Source organism: Mixophyes fleayi, chromosome 1 (genome assembly GCF_038048845.1).
Source record: "Mixophyes fleayi isolate aMixFle1 chromosome 1, aMixFle1.hap1, whole genome shotgun sequence".
Lineage (NCBI taxonomy): Eukaryota > Metazoa > Chordata > Amphibia > Anura > Limnodynastidae > Mixophyes > Mixophyes fleayi.
In genome coordinates, this window is record NC_134402.1 from 111,216,053 (window position 1) to 111,236,988 (window position 20,936).

The 20,936-nt window shown below is 40.4% G+C and overlaps 1 protein-coding gene across 3 annotated transcripts in view; it reads left to right on the top strand.

Moving 5' to 3' along the window:
• The window catches only part of TBC1D9 (TBC1 domain family member 9), a 48,519-nt gene that overhangs the window by 18,416 nt on the left and 9,167 nt on the right, over positions 1-20,936 (top strand). For all 3 annotated transcript variants that reach the window (XM_075199432.1, XM_075199441.1, XM_075199449.1), the window contains 10 exons: positions 461-667; positions 2,562-2,732; positions 4,153-4,303; positions 4,389-4,603; positions 12,539-12,656; positions 13,369-13,654; positions 13,810-13,939; positions 14,273-14,371; positions 16,917-16,985; positions 17,407-17,647. In XM_075199432.1, coding sequence (XP_075055533.1) covers positions 461-667; positions 2,562-2,732; positions 4,153-4,303; positions 4,389-4,603; positions 12,539-12,656; positions 13,369-13,654; positions 13,810-13,939; positions 14,273-14,371; positions 16,917-16,985; positions 17,407-17,647 — 1,687 coding nt within the window. The remainder of the gene's footprint in view (positions 1-460; positions 668-2,561; positions 2,733-4,152; positions 4,304-4,388; positions 4,604-12,538; positions 12,657-13,368; positions 13,655-13,809; positions 13,940-14,272; positions 14,372-16,916; positions 16,986-17,406; positions 17,648-20,936) is intronic.

Below are 20,936 nucleotides of genomic sequence, written 5' to 3' on the forward strand. Positions count from 1 at the left end.
TTATTTAGATATTTTGTGTTTTATTTAAATGAAGCCTAATAGCAAATGTGATTTTTGCTATCAAAACAAGTGTTAACAAACTTTTCTTGTACTTCTGACCTGGCTGTGTGGGTCCAACCTAACATCAGGGCCTTTCCCACAAGGAGAGGGATTCAGTCTGTGTTCTATCAGTTTATAAAGAAAACTAACCCTGCAGCTGTAGATTTGCACAACAGATAAAACATGATTTTTAAGCAGATGTACACAGGTATCGGACAGACACATAGACAATGTTTTGACACACTGTCCATGTAATGCTGATTAAATGCTGGATTCCTTAATCTCTCATACTCCTGTAACGTTGCCTGTATCATGTTTTACAATATTTGTTCAGCTGATGACTTTCATGTTCCAAATGTTTTCAGAGAGCTGCCAGTTGCTCCATCCTCCCTTTGTACATACCTACTTTGTTCTTCTGTAGGTGACCATCGTAGAGAAAGCTGACAGCTCCAGTGTGCTGCCCAGCCCGCTGTCCATCAGCACCAAGAACAGAATGACATTCTTATTTGCAAACTTGCGGGACAGAGACTTTCTTGTGCAGAGGATATCGGATTTCTTGCAGCAAACTAGCCTGAAAATATACATGGACAAGGACATCTCTGGTAGTGACAGCAGCATGGACGAGGAGGTATCTGCTATGAACAGAGTGTGTGTGAAATGCCTAATGCTGTGCACTGAGCTTCTTGTGGAATGCAGTGTAATATAATAAACATGTAATACAACATTGCATCATACAGGGAATATCGGGCATAATAAGGGGGTCTATTTAGGAAATCTATTAAGTAGCTTTTGGCAGTAAAGTTATAACCTCTCGGGATTTCGTTACTGGTATTTTTCTATGGGACCCAGTGGAAGCTTCTAGTCAACGTTGGGTTGCTGGTGAGCAGGGAAAACACTTAGCTGCAGGGGGGAGGGGGGGGGGGTCAACGCCACGGCAGCTGCTTTATGTGCAGCTGTGATTTCCAGCCATACATATTGAGGGCGACTGCGCTGTGGTCATAAATAGCCTTCTAAATCTTGTCTGCAATTCTGATTCTGTTATGATTTTATAGTCATTGTTTCTCTTGTTACTGTAATGAGGGTGCTAATTAGAAGGGCACTTACAATGTAGCAGCTGGTGCATGTTTGTAGCAACAGAGATCAAGCATAGCAAGCTTATATTATAGGGGCTGGAAACTTTCTTTTTTTTATATTTAGAAAGAAAACCTATTTACATAAAGGACATGATATTGGCCTGGTCTGATTTTTATTTTAATCTACGAAAACTGCTCTCCGAATAAAGTAATATATGTATGAAAGTGTTTGCCTTTGAGGTGGTTACATACTATAAAGAGAACTGTTATTATAAAAATAATTTCCAGTCCTCTACTTTGACTATAAATACAATCGGCTCACTTAGGCAACGGAGCGCCTACAGTATCGATGGCCTCTGTATTTTTTATGCTGTCTGTCGCCTCTATGAATTGCATGACATGATACCCTAAAATTCTGAAAGTTTTTATTTAACAGGTATAGTTCTGTTTCTTTGACCTGGAAACCACATGACCCTTTCCTGTGCTCTATAAAATTGTTACTAAAAAACATTAAAAAAAAAAAAAAGTTATGAGGGCTGAAGGGCCTGGTGACTAAATTATACTGTATAGTTGTCTTTATTGCAATTGTAGGATTCATTTACTCTTAGGTGGAGAAAAAAAACACGGGTGGGTTTGAAAAAGTGGAGATGTTGCCTATAGCAACCAATCAGATTCTAGTTATCCTTTATTTAGTGCATTCTACAAAATGACAGCTAGAATCTGGTTGCTATAGGCAACATCTCCACTTCTTCAAACCCGCAGTTTAGTAAATCTAGCCCTTAGTATTTTAGCTGCTGTTACCTCTACATATGTCCATGCATGTTGTGACTTTACTTTACTGCAAGTCATAGGGCTTGGCAGACCTTTTAGGTCCACATCAGAAATTCAAATGTCAGGGTGGGTAAATGGTAAATCCAATTGATGAAGTGTGTGGGGTCATCATCCTTCTGTGCTAAGGGTGCTCTTCCGGCTGATTGGTCAGATTGTCACACTTGGTTACACCCATGTACCTGCTGCATATAGATCCATGTCTGTGTGAGCAGTTCTGGAACTTTTTCCACCAGGTAAATGATAACAATAAAGCAGGTTTGTAGCAGGGGTAAATAAAAACTGGAATCCAAGAACAGTGGGGGATCATCATTGTGAGTCATTAAGAGAGCGCAATAGTGCTTGCATGCTTGAGCCCTTCATTTTTAGTATCATTTATCCTTACTTGAAGGTTTTGTGTTCAAGAGGAAGGGTGGGGGTACAAAAAGAGTCCTTAATTTTTAAAGGTCAGATAGCATAGTAAAGAATTTTTTTTATGCTCTCCTATCAACCTGTCTTTGTTGGGTACCCCAAAACAATTCTAGGTTGATTTAGTTATATTGCAAGTGGTGAAAATGTCTTTATATATACAGATGTGTATTATTATTTTTTCAATTTTAAATGTGTAAACGTATTTTACAGGTTTACTCGTGGGCCAGCAGTTTTGTTTCCTGCAGTCCTCCGCAAAGGTTCAGAGCAGAAGCAGATGGGAATCGACAAATAAACTTTAATGGCAATAGTGCTCCAACAGCCACACAGACACTGATGACAATGTATCGCAGGAGGTCACCAGAGGAGTTCAACCCTAAACTGGTAATCAGCAGTGCACCACTAACATAGTATAATTGTTACAGATGACTGTACAGTACATAATGTGAATGTGGCAGAAAGAAACCCTAGTTTTCTCATGCTGGGCAGTGCACTGGTGGTAATGATTCTCCCATACCCAATCAGCACATTAACGTCTCTGTGAAATGTCGGTTATTGCTCTCGCTATAATGAGGCTCAAACCAGTGCTTGTGCCGGTTTTCAGTGAAGTGAGCAGCTACAAGACAGTTTATATCCTATTTAATTGTGGGCCCTGTGTTTCTCATTTGCATACATTGTAGTCCCTTAACTTTATTTCTAATTATCTATCCACGGTGTTTGAAGCTTGGAATTGCTTTACCTAGGCAGCCGTTGTTCTGGTAACCATTAAAGGATAACCTCACCAACAATTTAAACATCCTTTTTTGAAAAGTTTAACTCGGAAATACACATTTAAAATAAACTATTTTCCATTGCCCCACACTCAGAGCCAGCACAATCTTTACAGGTTTAATTCCCTCTAGGACAGGTATTAGATGTATCCTTAAGCTGGAGTGAAGAACAGTCAGATACTTGTTTATAGACCACATCCAGAGCATGCATTAGTGGGTTAAATTATTTCAGTGAGAGAGGTCTACACCAATGAAAAGATTGCAATGTTTGCTTATGACATACAAAACAAAATTGAGGTTAATTGTTGAATTGTAGTTGGTGTAACTTTGTCAAATAGTTTTCACTGATCAAGAGAAGAATACAGCATATAACTTGGTTATCCTTCAATAATAGGAAGTTTTTATATAATTGTGTTACGTAATGTTCATCATCATGAACATTTATTTATATAGCGCCAGCAGATTCCGTAGCGCTTTACAATTGGGAACAAACCATAATAAAACAATACTGGGTAATATATACAGAGAGGTAAGAGGGTCCTGCTTACAATCTATGGGACAATAATTTGATACACAAGGGCACATGCTACATCATATTGAATATTTGTCCAGCTAGAATGCAAAAGTTACATTTAGTCGGCTGTTTGTTCAGTCACACTATATTGGTCAGAGGGTTGTTATCTTGTTAGCTGTGTAGAGGATGGTAATAGGGTGATAGGGAGATTAAGAGGGTGGTAGAGGAATATTATAAACTTGTCTGAAGAGGTGGTTTTTAGAGAATTCTTGAAGGTTTGAAGACTAGATGAAAGTCTTGGGGTTCGAGGGAGGGAATTCCATAAAATGGGTGCAGCCTGAAAAAGTCATGTAACCGAGAATGGGAGCAAGTGAGGAGATGCATGTCGGTGCAATTTTGTTGATGGTCTTGTATGTTAATGTTGGCCTTAGTTCTTCAAACAATGTTTTAAAAATACAAGTATTTCTGTTTCAGTAAACATATTTTTTCTTTTTTTTTTTTGTTCTTAATTTCATGAAAGGCTAAAGAGTTTCTTAAAGAACAGACATGGAAGATGCACTTTTCAGACTATGGCCAGGGCATCTGCATGTATCGCACACAGAAGACAAGAGACCTTGTACTGAAAGGTATCCCAGAGAGCATGCGTGGGGAGATGTGGCTGCTGTTTTCTGGTAAGACCAACGACCACACACCAATGTACAGAAATACATGTTTTGTTTTATCACTTGACGATTAAACACTGCTTAACCTTATCAGGTGCTATCAATGAAATGGCAACACATCCGGGGTATTATGAAGAGCTGGTGGAGAAGTCCATGGGTAAATATAACCTTGCCACGGAGGAGATTGAAAGGGATTTACACCGTTCCCTCCCAGAACATCCTGCGTTCCAAAATGAAATTGGAATCTCTGCCTTGAGGAGAGTGCTCACTGCCTATGCCTTCCGAAACCCAAACATTGGATACTGTCAGGTAATTTCCAGTACACCCATCAATTGTGGATTACTAATGTCTGGAAAACAAGCAAATTGTTATACTAGAACTCCCAGCTACATTTTATTTTATCTCTGTAGCGTTCTTTACCTCTTCATCTGGAAACCTCTCCAGATCTGCCTGTGTGTAAATATAATGTATAATCTACAGCACAATTCCACCTAAGCTATGCCGCACCTCTGAGGCAATCCCAATATGAATCGGCCACATCCTACTCATGATCAAACACTTTTTTGATGCAGATTACTTTTTGTATTTGAATTGGTGAACAAGACCTTGCAAGGCATTGACTTGCATTAGTGATGCTTTGGAATCTATTCCAATTTTTATGATCTCCTCATGTTCGTGTGGGTTTTCTTTTTGTGCTGTGGTTGTATGAATGTTCTTGGTAAACAATTAGATTGTAAGCTCCACTGCTGGCACTCGGCCTCACCTTATTGCAGCTGAGTGGCTCACCGTAAGCTATTCAGGCATCTGATCATTTCGGGAGGACGTCAGACCAGAGTGACGGCATTATTACTACAACTTGATGGGGGAGCAATTAATGTAGTCAGAAGCAGTATTAAACATGTTGCTTTCTAGTTTTGAAACTACGTTCCTCGGGGTGCCTGGTGTGCTGGTGCTTGTAGTTCCACAACAGCTTTATCCTGCTGGGGCTGATGATAGGGGAGGTAAGTAAATCAACTGGTATTGTGAAGACTAACAGGGGAATGCCATGAAAAAGGGCTTTTTTGGCAGGGAGATGAGCAGGCGGAGCCCCAAACCAGTACTTTGCATGGGGCCCTTGGGGTTTTAATCTAGCTCTGATTTATAATTACTTGTGACATTCTAAAAATTCCCCAGTGACTGCACACGAATATGGAGAATGAAGGGGTAATGCAAGTTTAATTCAACCGTGTGCTCAAAATATAGTACTGGGATAACACTTAGAACATGAACACTTATTTACAATGCAGCATTACCTACAATAAAAATCTCCCTTTATTTGGTATACGGTGACTGGTCCTGCTTTCCTGTAGTTACCATGACAGTTTCCATTTTGTCATGGTCATGGCTCTTCTAAGTATCTTCATGCTCATTGCTTTACATGTTGTACAACAAGCCAACATGATCTAAGGCTTGTCAAGATTATTACAGGCATCTCGTAAAATCGCTCATTGGGCTACATTACAATGACTTGCAGTTATCAGATAACTGATCGCCTCTATCATTTGGAATGACGGGCAGCACGGTGGCACTTCTAGGTGCTAACCACTTAGCCGTTGTAGGGTGACCATTGCATTGTTGTGTTTGTCGTTAGCACTTCTGCCTCACAGCACTGGGATAATGAGTTCAATTCCTGACCATGGCCTTATCTGTGTGGAGTTTGTATGTTCTCCCTGTGTTTGCGTGGGTTTCCTTCCACACTCCAAAAACATACAAGTAGGTTAATTGGCTGCTATCAAAATTGACCCTAGTCTGTCTCTGTCTGCCTATGTGTGTGTGTATGTTAGGGAGTTTAGACTGTAAGCTCCAATGGGGCAGGGACTGATGTGAGTGAGTTCTCTGCACAGCGATGTGGAATAAGTGGCGCTATATAAATATGATGATGATGACAACATAAATATAAATGATGATGACATTTTCAGTGGTTTTTACTCTTCAAATGCTAGGAGGGGACCTGAATATAAACCCTTTACAGCTATTCTGACCTGTTCTTTCACCAGCATTTCTTCCACGGTTATCTGCAGAAACTGATGGCCGTGAGCATTTGGAGGTCATCTGCTTGTATTTACATACTGGTGAGCTTTACCTTACACACTACAGAAATTTCCACCAACTTTTTATGCCGAGTGATTTTACTTGCAATCGATGTTCCGATCGCTCGGTCCATGGACTGCATACACACTAGCCTTGTTTAGGACCATAAAGGGAAGAGCGGACGTTCCTTTAGCGACTTTTTACAGCCATGTTGTCGTGAGCAATGATTGCAATTTCGTACACACTGAAGCAACATTTGCGGGGCATGTAACGAGATACCAAAGACATTAGCATAAAGGGGCAGAGCTTTCGCTATAGTTAACTCCCAAAACAGCATAAAAACAGAAGGCTACACTGTCTCTTCATTCATTCCTATTTGTAAACCTACAATGGCTACAGAAGTACAAGAACAAGCAACTGCACTTTTCCTGCTTGCTGTGGCAAGAAGACTGCAGGTACGGAACCAAAGAGAAAGAAGGAGAGCGTAGATCTTGTTGGAGCAAAGATTGGTTCAAGAGGGGAGACGGGACAACAACCCAGATGACTTTAAGAATTTTCTTCGTATGAATGGTTCCACTTTTGAACGAGTGGTCGTATGTCGGCTGATTGAGCCGATTATTGGACGAAAACTGTGTACTGGGCTTAAGGCAATAAAGACTGCAGGGAGAACAGCCTGATATCTTGGTTCTCATGGAGATGATTGCATCACTTTACATGTAGGCACAAAACATGTTATGGCAAGTCTAGAGCAACCTATATGAGTCTGCTCCCCTGATATGCACTGAAAGCAGGTTGTGCTGAGTTGACAGTAATCTCACGACATATAAGAAATCTGACTCTTCCAGGATGTGCATTGTTTTCTGGGGAGGGGAACATTGACTATTGGGATTCTTGCAGTAGGGAGGAGGAGCAGCAAAGGACTACCATGTGGATTACTGTAAATTTTAAACAGTGTCACGAAGTGTCATTTAAAGAAGTGATGACCTTCACTACTTCGTTATTTGTGTAGGTGCGTGCACATTTCACATGTTTTGTCACTTAGCCACAACAGCAACCTGCACATAGTATTTTATGTTTGCGGTTCCACCCAAAAATGCTCATGTTGGAAACTTTAAACGCGCTACACAGTCCAACCTGCTATCCCTTTAGGACCATCTCCTTCATCACCTCCAACATGTCAGCTTTTCTGGTTTTTCTCTTAAAATACCACTTTGTTTAGCTTTGTTATGGCTTCAAACAATTATGAGCGGAGATTTGTGTTTTTTTGGGGTTTTTTTTTTTTTGTTATATTTGTCAAAGAGCATCTAGAGATTTGGAGCTGCAAAATACGCCCCATTGATAGTTTTGGAAGAGGTAATTGAAAAATTAGGAATTTTACAGTGATAAAGACTGTCCACTCCCCCACAAAGATGGGCTTGCCCCTGTAAATTCAACTTCTCTGCCCCTTTTATATCCTTCACATGGTCTCATTCTGCAAAACAAAATCTCATTTTCGCATATGGAAAAGCAGTCTCAACATGACAGAGAAATCCCTGGTCTGTCCAACTCCTCCCATCAGATGGGTGCAGACTTACACCCTGCAGCCGTAACAATTTTGTCTCACAAATCCCATATTCTTTTCTGTGAAAACTGTGCAGTAATAGGTGTGATGTCATAAATCGCCATTTGCACATTGTTTTGTACATGAGCCTTGGCTCGAATCTGATTGGTTGCTATAGGCAACATCGACACTTTTCAATCAGATTCTAGCTGTCATTTATTTAGTACATTCTACAAAATGATAGCTAGAATCTGGTTGCTATAGGCAACATCGCCACTTTTCAAACCCGCCGGAAACTCTGCTTGATACACTTACACCTTAGTGTTGGAGAGGACTGTGTCAGCTTAATAACGTCCAACGTTCCTACATATCTGTAAATGTTACTTCTATAAAATACAGTTTTAGTACTAATGGTCCTTTTATGATTTTTAATTAATAACTAACAAATGCTCTATACAACTTGTCAATAATAGGATAACTATTTGTAAAGGGTAAGACATACTAGAAGACATGTATGTAGCAAAGTGTCAATATTACACCTTCAAAACGCTGACCCTTATTGGGCATTGTTTAAACATGTTCTTTGTATGTCGCAGAGCTACGTAGATACATTCAGTAACAAGATATGTTTTAATTCTACCTAAAACACATTCAGAAGCTGTCCCACAAATGCTTTCTGTGGGTGTTTGAATGGAGCAGTAAGCAGTTTTGCTTTAGATTTGGTTTCCTTTTGTGGTTTTATTTTCCTTCGAATTAGATGACTGCAGGCAAACAATTTTTAGTCCATGACCCAGTTGTACAAATAAAACAAATTGTACTTTTTTACATAAAATTTTCCATTGTTTTAGAAGTGTATCTGTGTAGAAAGCACACTGTGTGGAATTAATGGAGACCTTTCTACATGATAAAAGTAAACGTGTCTCTATTTATTGTTATTAGTCTGTCTGAAATTTGTTGTGGAATTTTTCTGACTGATTTAGAAAAAGCTGATAAAGATCGCCCCAACTTCTTTAGTAGTCTTCCATGCCTTTCCATCCTATAATTCCCTCATCTAAAGATCCCATATACAGCATCAACACAGAATGTGCTTCCTGCTGGCGAGATGCAGTTACTCTGTGTTGACCACTGCTCACTACCCCAAGAAGGACTCAAGCCAGACATTCTTCTTGTCTTAATGAAGTGTTTTGATGATTTAATTAGTATTATTTAACAGCATTACAGAAATGGCTCTATGTACTATAACTGTTAGCGTACACTTAGGGGTGGAAGAGTGCAAAACCAGGCCCCATAGTAAAACTTGTGTAGGGGCCCAGCGATTGCGTTGTAGCGCACCAAGCCACCTCACTCTGATCATGCATGGTCCAGCTCATGCATCCATTGTGCATGTGCTGATCAGAGCAGAACCCTACTCTGCTCTTTTCAGAGCAGATGGGGCATCAGGGAGTACTATGTGAGCCTGGGAGGGGGGATGCCGCTGGGCCTCAGAGGGGACAAGGGCACCAGGCATTGTCGGGCCCCCCTCACCTCCCAGCCCTTTGGCAGCTGCACTGCCTGCACCAGAGTCGGATTGGCAGTAGACCTTACCAGGGCTTTTCCCGGTAGGCCGATGGTCTGGTCTGATGAGGCCGGTATGGAGCCAGCCTTATGTATCTTTTAATCCCCATCCGAATTGTGCCCATTTTCACCCGGCAGGGGAGCAGGTTCCCTGGGGAAGGCTGGACAGCCCGGGCTCATTGGGGGTTGCCCCAGCCAATTGCTCATATCTAACAGCAGATGTGTAGGCCAATCACAGCAACCTCAGTAAGACACTGACTCAGCGATGGGACCAATCATTTGGAGCTTGCAGATTTGTAGCGACTAATGAGATCGGTCTACATTGTGAACTTGACCTTATTAGCCCCAGCATATGTGCAGGAGGTGGAATTAATGATTGGTTTCCTGTACTGTAGCTGTATAGCTGCTGTGATAGGCCTGTGCCACACTTGTCATGTTTTTTAGGGATTCACAAGAAAAGGGAGAATTGGCTGGGAGAAGGAGAGAGAACAATATGGGGGGAAAAGAGGGAGAGCTAGGATAAAATAGATAGTACAGGGAGAGAGATCTAAAGGATGAATCAAAGCACAAGGGACAATGGATAGTTGGGGAGAAAAATGGAGAGCTGAAGGTAGTATGCTTTTTGGTAGGGGGAGGAGGGCTGGAGTAGAGACCTTCAGTAGAATAAAGTGCTTCCACTGGTGACAAGTCAGGTGTGCAAGTGTAGAGATTATGGCTGGAGCAGACCAAGTGCAGCGCTGGAAGACAAGCAACCAACAGCCTTGAGGTTAGTGTGTGAATGTGTAGAGCACGTACATAGTTTTGTAAAAATAAAATGAAAGATGCAGTTTAAATTTTTATTACATCTTACACTATGTGACTAAGCAGCACTTTTTGACTCTACCGTACCTGTAAATAGTTTCTTGCTGGCCTATTGTGGCAATTTTCTTTTTGCTTTGTCCCTGAATCCAGCATTTGGAAGCCCTTCTCTAGAAATCTTGTGTTTGCCCATGTTAGCAGAGAGCATTTTAAGACCGGCAGCCTGGCAGCTAATCAGAATGTGACAGCTGCGTTCTGATTTGCTGTTCTGCTGTTTCTCATTACATAGCATGGACTGTGGACCTCTTAGTCTCGCAAGATAAGAATTACCTCATCTCATGAGACCAATAGCTAGATCAGACTTCTCGCTTCCCCTTTCTTGCTTTCTATTTTGTCAGTAACTAAAATGCTCTCTCTATTGTATGACAGTGACTAGGGTGCTCACATCATTGTATGGCGGACAATTGAATGTTCTCTGTATTGTATATTGGTCATTAAGATGCGCTCGGCATTATAGGTGGTCACTGGGATACTTTGTATATCTTATTGTATATCAATCGCTAGGATGCTTTCTGTATTGTATATTTTATCACTATTACTGACCAAATATGAAGCAAAACGGTATAATACCTGCTTTGTCTTTGCAAGTGAGTATTTTCGTTTCTTTAAACAAGAAAACATTTATTGAATGTTTGATGCTAGTGTTTCCAAGTAATAAGTTATATTTAAAGTTTATGTGGTTTTTCTTTGTGTTTTTTATATTTTTCCCCCAAAAGAGATGCTGGGCCTGATGCATTAAGGCACTATGCCACAATGGATATGTGCAATATAAAGTCCCAACTGAATGCACAGACATAAAAATAAAAGTATTCAATTGTCACCTGTTAATATAGTCGTTGATCAAAAAACATTAAAAAAGTTGCTTTTTTTCCATGAAATTTATCATGTCTACTGTACATAAAATGCATTGTTACGGTTGCTCTTGATTGTATAAACATGTTCTAACCTGCATACGCGACTGTCATCACTATCACTCAGAACTTACACCTGCCCTGTAGCTGGAGCAAGTGATACGACTGAATCACATGCCTTAAAGATGCTTGAGCTTGGCATGCCCTTACTGTACATTGAGTACGTGCATACGCCCTTTCTCCTTCCCGTTCCACCCATGAAATCGTAGGCTATTGCAAGTGTCCTTTGTGCTTGAAGATGAGTAGCATACGCTTTTGTTCTCTGGTGTGTAGTCCGTTTCACAGAGAGCATTGGGAGGGTGGAACCTCTTCTTGGGGATAAGGGCACAACCACCAGCATTGTTGGGACACCTTTAAAGTTTTGGGTACAGGTAGGCAGAGCAATTATCTTTTATACTGATATTGAGAATTTAGAACCAGTGGGAGATTGACAGTGGATGAGACCCCAGTTAGAATGATACTATGTATGCAGCACTCATGTAACCAATGCGTGTCCTCTAACTGGTGTGCTGCCTACTTGTGTTTGCACCACCTACTTGAGTGTTCGCCTCACCTGCCATTGCTGTGACTCCACCTACTGTTGCATTGACCTCAACTACCACCAATGTGGCTAGGGCTAACGGTTTGCTACCCCATCTACTTTTGTATTGGCCCCGCCTACAGTTCATTTGGTCCTGCTTACGTGAGGTCACTTTTAGAGCATTGCCAGAGCCACTTTACCTTCCCAATCCGCCCCTGGCCTGTGCACACAGTAGTTCTTCCAGTGCATTAATTGTTAATTGCCTAATGTTTCTGCAGCTTAGGCTGCTATACCTGGTATTCATCTACTTAATGGGCTTAAAGCCAACTACCCTTTTCATTGTAAAAAGCAATAGGACAAGATGTTTTGATAGCCTAGACACAAACTCCACCTATTTCCCCATCAAATGTCGGCAACCTGCTCCCACTGGACTTTTTATTTTTAACGAACAATGTGCAAATGTGAATAGCAACCAATCAGCAGTTCTCGTTTATCGATCTACTGCAATTTAGACATTGGCAGCTAAAGTACAAAAGTGCGGAAGGCAGCCAGTAAGACATTTGCTTTCAGAGTATGGAGAACGTGTGGTTTGTACTGGTATTGCACACTACCCTTCATCCAAGCATTTGCTGCATTTTCTGCCTACCTCCAACCTAAGAATTCAATATTAACCTTTTACACAATTACCCTTATCCCAGTATCTCAAATACACACACAGTACAGTTATGAGTATTATACATAAGGATTGTGTATAATTAAAATATGTTTGACATGTGCACTTTTCCTTACAGGCTATGAATATAGTTACTTCCGTGCTACTTCTGTATGCCAAGGAGGAAGAGGCCTTCTGGTTGCTTGTTGCGCTCTGTGAACGTATGCTTCCCGACTACTACAATACCAGGGTTGTCGGTGCGTGGTCAATCTGTTCTAGTACTTTGGTGTGAAGGTTAACTTCAGTCTAGTTATATTAGTTTGACTTCTAGAAGAAAGGTTCTGACAAGACATTGTTTCCCTTTTTATTTCATCCGCGTAATAAAGTTAAGGCATTAATGAAAAAAAAAAAATTATTTCCTGGGTTATTCCTTACATGTTTATCCATGGATCGTCTTTAATAATCTTGATGTAGGGGAAAAAATAATTTTGAATGTTAAATGTCTGTGTAAATTGCAATGTACTATTGCTGATAAAATGCTTACATCTTCATAACTACAGCTATGGTTCACAAAGGAAAGGATAGACTTGTATGCCTTTTATGATTGGCTATCCATTATCAAATCAACTGACATGTAATACAGTAATAATAATTGAATGTTATTTTACACTATGGGGGGTATTCAATTGTTAGCGTTAACGGGAAAAAACTAGCGCTCAAAAAATATTACCGTTTTTATACGGTAATATTGTGCGAGAAAAGCGTTAATACGGTAGTTTACTCGCGGAATTTCAGCTCGGGAGCGGCGAGCTGAAATTGAGCGAGTAATTATCGTATTAACGCTAAGATTTTTTGAGCGCTCGTTTTTCCCCGTTAACGCTAACAATTGAATACCCCCCTGTGTGTGTGTGTGTGTAACTATGGATGGGAACAGGTAGATGTCTACATTAAAGCGCTTTGTTTTACTAGGAGCCCTTGTGGATCAAGGAGTATTTGAGGAGTTGGCCCACGATTATGTGCCTCAGCTCTATGACTGCATGCAAGACTTGGGTGTGATCTCCACCATCTCCCTCTCCTGGTTCCTCACCCTGTTCCTCAGTGTAATGCCCTTTGAAAGTGCTGTGGTAGTTGTGGATTGCTTTTTCTATGAAGGCATTAAAGTCATATTCCAGCTCGCCCTCGCTGTGTTAGAGGCCAATGTGGACAAACTCCTAAACTGTAAGGATGATGGAGAAGCGATGACTGTCCTAGGAAGGTACAGTATTCATTTTACCTTTCTCTCTGCAACAGACTTTCTAAGACCTTAACTATTGAATTCACAGCCAAGACTTACAGTAATCATAGCACGTTAAAAAAAAAAATTAGGTAAAAGGACAAAGCTCACTTATATTGTTTTTTGTTTTTTTAAAGGTATTTGGACAGCGTGAGTAACAAAGATAGCACACTACCCCCAATTCCTCATCTCCACTCCTTACTCGCTGATGATGTGGAGCCTTACCCAGAGGTAGACATATTTACTGTGATTGCTGCCTCTTATCAGGTAGGTTCCAGTGTACACTAAACTGTAGAGTTTTAGATAGAATGTATCTCTATATCAATCTGTTGTGAATTTGATTGATACTTTTAAAGACAAATTAATAGCTGTACAGTTAGTGATTTTACAGCAATGGCTTATTTAGAATCATTTGTTTTAAAACTTATTTTTTAAGTCCATGAACAAAAACTTCAGTGCAAAAGAAAATTGACTACTTAATCATCAGATGTTATTTGTTAGATTTATCTTTAAATATTTATGATGTTTGCAATACACATAAAAAATTGACATATCAACCTGTTTGGTATTATTGTCTTTTGTTTTATTTTTCCAATGCAGAAATTTGGAACAATACGAGCAGACCTTATAGAGCAAATGAGATTCAAACAAAGACTTAAAGTCATACAGACCCTTGAGGACACCACAAAACGAAATGTGGTAGGTGCTTTACAAAGGCTTATAGTTTAACAGTATTTTTTCTGCTTTGATTGTGTTCCTAGTGTGTGTGTGTGTGTGTGTAATTTACTTTATCTTACTACAATAGAAATAGACCAAACCTGTATCTGCTTACTCCATGCTCAGCCACATGTACCATCATCTGTGCAGTGTAGACCCATAGATAAGATTTGTAGAGACAACAGACAGAAAACCAATGTCTGCACCAGGGCTGTGTAGCTGAACTGATGTATTTATTGTTGATGGACAATACCACTCATAGACAAGTAAGGGTGTAATTGCATACTAACCAGGCTTGGCATGTGCAGAGCAGGGACTGTTGTCTTAAGTGGTTCCCAGCCAGGCCCTTTCTGTAAGCTTGTAAGACCAAAAAGGAAAAAGCATGAAGCCACCAGAGTTTCCCAGGTAACTTGCATCAACTAATGGATTACCCCAGCTTCTTATCATGAACTTTATTAGCAGCGTTCCTGTTTTCCTGTATGCAATTCATTGGTAAAGCAGGACCACACTGTTCTGTGATAGAAGCTATTCTACTTGCTTGAGGGTGTCTGGATGGAAACAATACAGCGTGGCTGACATCAGTAGTGTAGACACATGAAGGGATAGCTTTGCCAATAAGGTGCATTATAGAACTGAAGGAGGGATGTTCTAGAGGGACTAGGCCAATCTGACCACTGCCATAGACAGGGGTCACTAAACGTTAAGTATGCATTTTTTAGAACTGCAGCAGACAAGGAACAACATAAGTTGTACCTGCTTTGCCCACACTACCCTACACAAGAAAAGAATAAACAAGGAAAACTTAAACTATATATATATTTTTTTAAAATCTGTTATGTTAATGGTGTGAAATGTGCAGCAGCATTGAAAAGTTTTTGAAATGGACAAACCATCTTCTAAGAGAGAGAATATACTTGTAGTATCAACCTTGCATGCATTTAACCCGCTTACATTATAGCTTTCTAGTCCATATACAAACTGAAATTTATTTGACAAATGTGCCAATATAAGAATATACTGTTTGTCCTCTACATTCTAACTTCTCCTGTTGTAATGGCTGGTATATTTTATAGCTGTTAGGGTATTGGAATTTTAATATGAGGCTATTATATCTCAGGGGATGCAGAATATAATTGCAGCTCTCATTCAAATATGGGCACTGGTTCCCCTGAGATGGATTGCCCCTTGTTTTATCAAGTTTAGCGCAAACCAACTGCAGTCACATATAGTGGTTCATCTTATAGGCCCACCCAAGATTTATGTCCTTCCTGACTATTGTTTATCCTGGGCCCATCTCTCCTCTAGGGAGGAGTTTGAAAAATGTTATATATCAATGTCGAATTCATAAAATGAATTTGATAACATCCTTGTTCTCAACTTAATTTTATGAATTAGCCATTGATATATAACCTTTTTCAGTCTTGGAATGGTCAAAACAAACAGGAGGGTTAGACTGTAGCCCCCTTTATCGAAGGTTTCTTGGTAATGTAATAGCCACTGACCCCCCAACAATTGGCCCTGCTAGCATTATGCCTGAAGGGGGGAAACACTTTAAAGGGGATGTCCACTAATGGACAATCTTAATACACCCAGTCCCTCTCTGTGTAGCAAATCGGGAGTCTCCTCTGAAAATTTTGAAAAATAAAGATGACATCCACTCTAAAAGTGAAAACTGTGTGGTTATATTTGCTCCCCCTTCCCCAGAAATTTCTGTGTTTTACTTGTAGTGCAGAATGGGTCCAATTCATCTTGGAACACAATGTGAACGCAATTTACGTTTTTTTAAGCCTGACAGAAATAGCTCATATGCCCATATGCAAGTACAGGCGGATCTCAAGAGACGTTTATATTTTAATACAGGTATAGGTAAGCGATGGCTACAGTACTTTCCATATGCGGACAGACAGAATACACTGCAGGATACGCACAATGCATATGTGTAATATAAAGTCCCGTCAGAATGCTTGGACATACATTAACAAATGAATACTACAATTATTAATAAAAAATGTGGGTTTTTTTTTAACATGAAATATATATCGGGATGTTCTTAATCCCTAATATACATAAAATGCATCTGTCATCACTATCAATCGGTACTCGAGATGCCGAAAGCTAGATTCGAACAAATGTGCGTGTGCTCAGTCTCTGCACGCCCTTACTGTACGTTGCCTATGCAAGGCCCCGTTCTGACCATTAAATGTAGGCTGTTGGAATTGCTATTTGCATTATGGCAGAAATTAGATGCACTTGCATTTCTGAGCATGTGCAGAGCGATTTCATGAAGATACTGTCCGCAACAGGACCTGCGTCTGAAGATGAAACGGGCCCAATATGTCAACTGACATAGCTGGAGACAGTAGAGCAGGGTGTCTACGTGAAATCTTAGTGGACCCGTCAAATAATTGGTTCATCTGGGAAAACGAGCATTAGTGCAATATTATATGAATGATTAAATGCTGGCATATGATCTGTATTAGATATGTTTACATGTCTATTGGTAATAAAACCTTTTTTTCCCTATTAGGTTCGCACTATTGTGACTGACACTGCGTTCACTGTTGACGAGTTAGAAGAGCTGTATGCACTCTTTAAGGTACACATAAAATATTCGCTTAACGAGAGTAATTTGACGATTCAGTTACTTTGTTCTCCTGTGGTCAGTCCAATTATTGATGGTAGAAAGAGGCCACCTGCAAACACCAGTGTAAATTATTCACACGTCGCCCCTTAATCTCAAGATTTTGTTTAACAGGACAACGCATGTTATGTTCTTTAAATTTCATCCATATGTAAAAATAAGTGCACCAAGCCCACATTTCGAGAGGAACACTCAGCTCCTTCCAACAGATGAGGCTAAATTGTGCACCCCCCACAGATGTCATCATCTTGATAAGCAGATCTGTGCGCTTCTCCAAAAACTGGCGTACGAATAAGCACATGACCTCACAAAACGGTGCTGCATAGGTACATTTTTTACATTTGTAATTGATCCTGTAAATATCCTTTTATTTCAGGCTGAGCACCTGACCAGCTGCTACTGGGGTGGTAACAGCAGCTTCATTGAACGTCATGACCTTGCCCTTCCTTATCTTGAACAATACCGCATAGATTTCCAACAGTTTAAAAGCTTGTTTGTCCTGCTCTTCCCATGGGCATGTGGTGTGCACACAGATATCATGGCGGTCCGTCTCTTCAGGCTTCTAGATGAAAATGGGGACTGTTTGATCAACTTTCGAGAGTTTGTCTCTGGGCTAAGTGAGTATAATTTTGGAGAGAATGTCTTTTGGACTGTTGTGAACAGTATTGCATCACATGTTCATGACTTTTATTTAGTTATGACTTTGCATCACTTTTACTATAATGTAACTCCTGAAACAATTTTTGCTTGCACCAGTACTGCCAATTTGGGGATCTCTTATCTTAACTCTAAGTCATAAGATTCAGTGTACAGTATAGATGAGCCTGTTGCAGAGATACGTCCGTTATTTTGAGGAGGGACTCAGGGCCAATTTTTCTTTTAATGTTTTGGTTTTGTTTTTTCATTACATTTCCAATTGAAGTATGTCTAGCAAAAAAATAATCCCTTTGGGCTGCTTCAGGAAAGATTTTGAAGTTTTAGTAAAGAGGGGTTTTGGGATGTGATTTATTTAAACTACATTTATTTTAACAATGTGTATGCATATTTATTGTTTTACAGGTATTGTTGAACTTAGGGTTGTGCAATAGTAACTGGCAGCTATGGGCATTCTGGTGCTTGTAGTTCCACACAACCACTGGCTACTTGCTGAGGCCAGTAGGGTGGCATATTACGATTACCCAGGGTTGCCAGGAAGAGCTCTAGCGCTATTAAGCATGGTTTTATGGGAGGATGGCGGGTCAGCCTAGGCCACTAGCCCCATGCTGAACAGATTGGTGATGATCCTTGATATTTTTTAAAAGAAAAATTGTGGAAGGGGGGAGAATGTGTTGCGTTTGTGTTTTTGTTTTCTTAAAAGAAAAACAAAAAACAAAACCACACTCAATTTTCCCAGTCAATCAATAGGGTTTCCAGGGCTTTGACATCTGCTGGTAGGAAACAGAACTGCATAAAGAAAACGCATATAACAGACTGTGTAACACTGAACTAAATAACATACCTGAAGGTTTTAAGTCTCTACTTTGGGCCGAGTCATTAAGGAACGTTTTTTGTGCGTATCGTACGCAATTCCCTTCTGCGCATGTCCAGTATGAGGACAACCGGCAATCAACAAAAGCAAGTCTGCTGCGTATGCCAAAGGAAATGACAGTTGCGATGGTCTATGATTTTGGGGATTGAATGGGGGGGAAGGGGTGTGTGCCTGTACTTAATGCACAATGTGGGCGTGCCAAACTCAAGTGAATGCAGCCGCGTGGGAATGTAGCTCTGCGTCTGACAGTTTCTTGATTTTTCTGCCGTATCTCTTGCACCAGCTAAGGGGCTAGTCTATGTCCTGGGTCAGTATCGTATACATGCTATAACATGTGTCTGCCGTATCTCTTGCACCAGCTAAGGGGCTAGTCTAAGTCCTGAGTCAGTATTATATACATGCTATAACATGTGTCTGCTGTATATAAATTACATTTTTTACAGTTGCTCCTGATTGCAGACATTAAAGAAAGCCTAACTCTAATGTTTGTCTATGGGATAAACTTATAAAAAACATTTTTATATAATTTCCATTTCTAATCATAAATAACTAGATTGACAGGTAACATTATTTTATGTTTTTTGAGATTTCATATTCCACATACACATTGTACGCATCCCGCAGTGTCTGGTCTTGTAGAGCAGAGTGAACCTACACCACTAGTCAACACCACACATATCTTGAGATCCGCTCCTTGCTGACTCCGGGAGTATTTACGAGCCGTTTTACGTGCCGCTGATAACTGCACGATGTGCTCAGTGTGAGTGCCTAATGACTCAGGCCCTCTGTACCTATCTGGAGTAAGCTTGCGCAGATCTGAAATTGAAAAAAAAAATGTGAGTGTGAACATATCTAAAGTACACAATTGACAAGTCAAAATGTCAACATTTAAAAATACCACAAAATGATATAGTGAAAGCAGCATTGGTTGCACTGTCTGTACTGCAGCACTGGGGCCTTGGGTTTGAATTTGACTAGGATGCCATCTGTCTGGAGTTTTTTGTTTTTTTTCCTTCCCATGTTCGTGGAGGTTAATCGGCTATTAACTAAATTGGTCTGTGTATGTATGCATTTGTGTTGTGTGGTAGAGAAGTTGGACTGTAAACTCCACTGGGGCACGGACTAGTGTGAATAAATAAGCAGTTGTGTGTATTTATTTTATATACATAAATTAAAATGTAATACACAAATAAAAATGCAAACTGGGAATCAGCTGTTTCATTTTATAAGGTATGAGTGACCTCTAGTGGCCAAAGTTGAATTTTGACACTACACTCAGTGGCCACTTTATTATACCTTTCTAGTACTTCTGTTTGCACCCAGAACAGCCTGAATTTGTTGTGGAATAGATTCAAGAAGGTGCTTAGATATACTGGTCCATTTTGACATGTTGGCATCATGCAGTTGCTGTAGATTTGTTGGCTGCACATTCATGCTGCAAACTTCTCGTTCAACCACATTCCAAAGGTGCTCTATTGCATTGGGATCTGGTGACTGTGGAGGCCATTGGAGTACACTGACTTCCTTATCATGTTCAGGGAACTAGCTTGAGATGACATGTGCTTTGTGACATGGCATGTTATCTGCCTGGAAGTAACCGTTACAAAATGGGTAGACTGTGGCCATAAAGGCTTACTCATGGTAAGCAACAATATTCACATAGCCTGGCATTTAAACTATGCTAACTGGTATTAAGGGGCCTAATGTGTGCCCAGAAAACACTTCCCACCCCAGGATTAACCCTTTCTGCAGCATAAGCCTACAGACTCCCAGAAAGACTATTTGTCTCTCTTTTAACAATCCGTGTCAAACTGTCCTTTTTGCCACATACCCCTCCCCTCATTCCCCTCATTCACCAAGCTAGGTGATGCAGATACTGTTGGGAAGGCATATTTTCGGCAGGGAGCATCCGCATTGTTATACAAAGCTCCCGGTTTGTGCGCCACGGTAAAGTGGAATGGCTGCAATGCCAAGAACCATGGGGTCACTCTGACCTTTTTTTGTTTTACATCTGCGGTCCGTCCCCTGGGAGGAAATGCTCTTGTTCTACAGTCGTATACTTCTTCTCCTTAAATAGAAGCTTGCGACTAAGATTCAGGATTGGTTTCTACACCCCATTCATCTTTTGTGAAAGTACTGCACCCAGAGCTTCTCCAGAAGCATCAGGCTACAGACAAATTCTTATTGTGCCTCCGCCCTTCTAATCCTCCGTTTTAAAGTACGATTAAAGTTCTCCATCAGCCCTGTTAACAGGTGATAGAGCGAGGTGCAGTGGGTTTTTACGGCAAGTAATTGACTTAATTCTTTCATTAATTTGGATATGAAAGGAGTGCCCTGGTCAGTTTGTATTTCTTTCATAATTCCCAGCCTCGTATCAT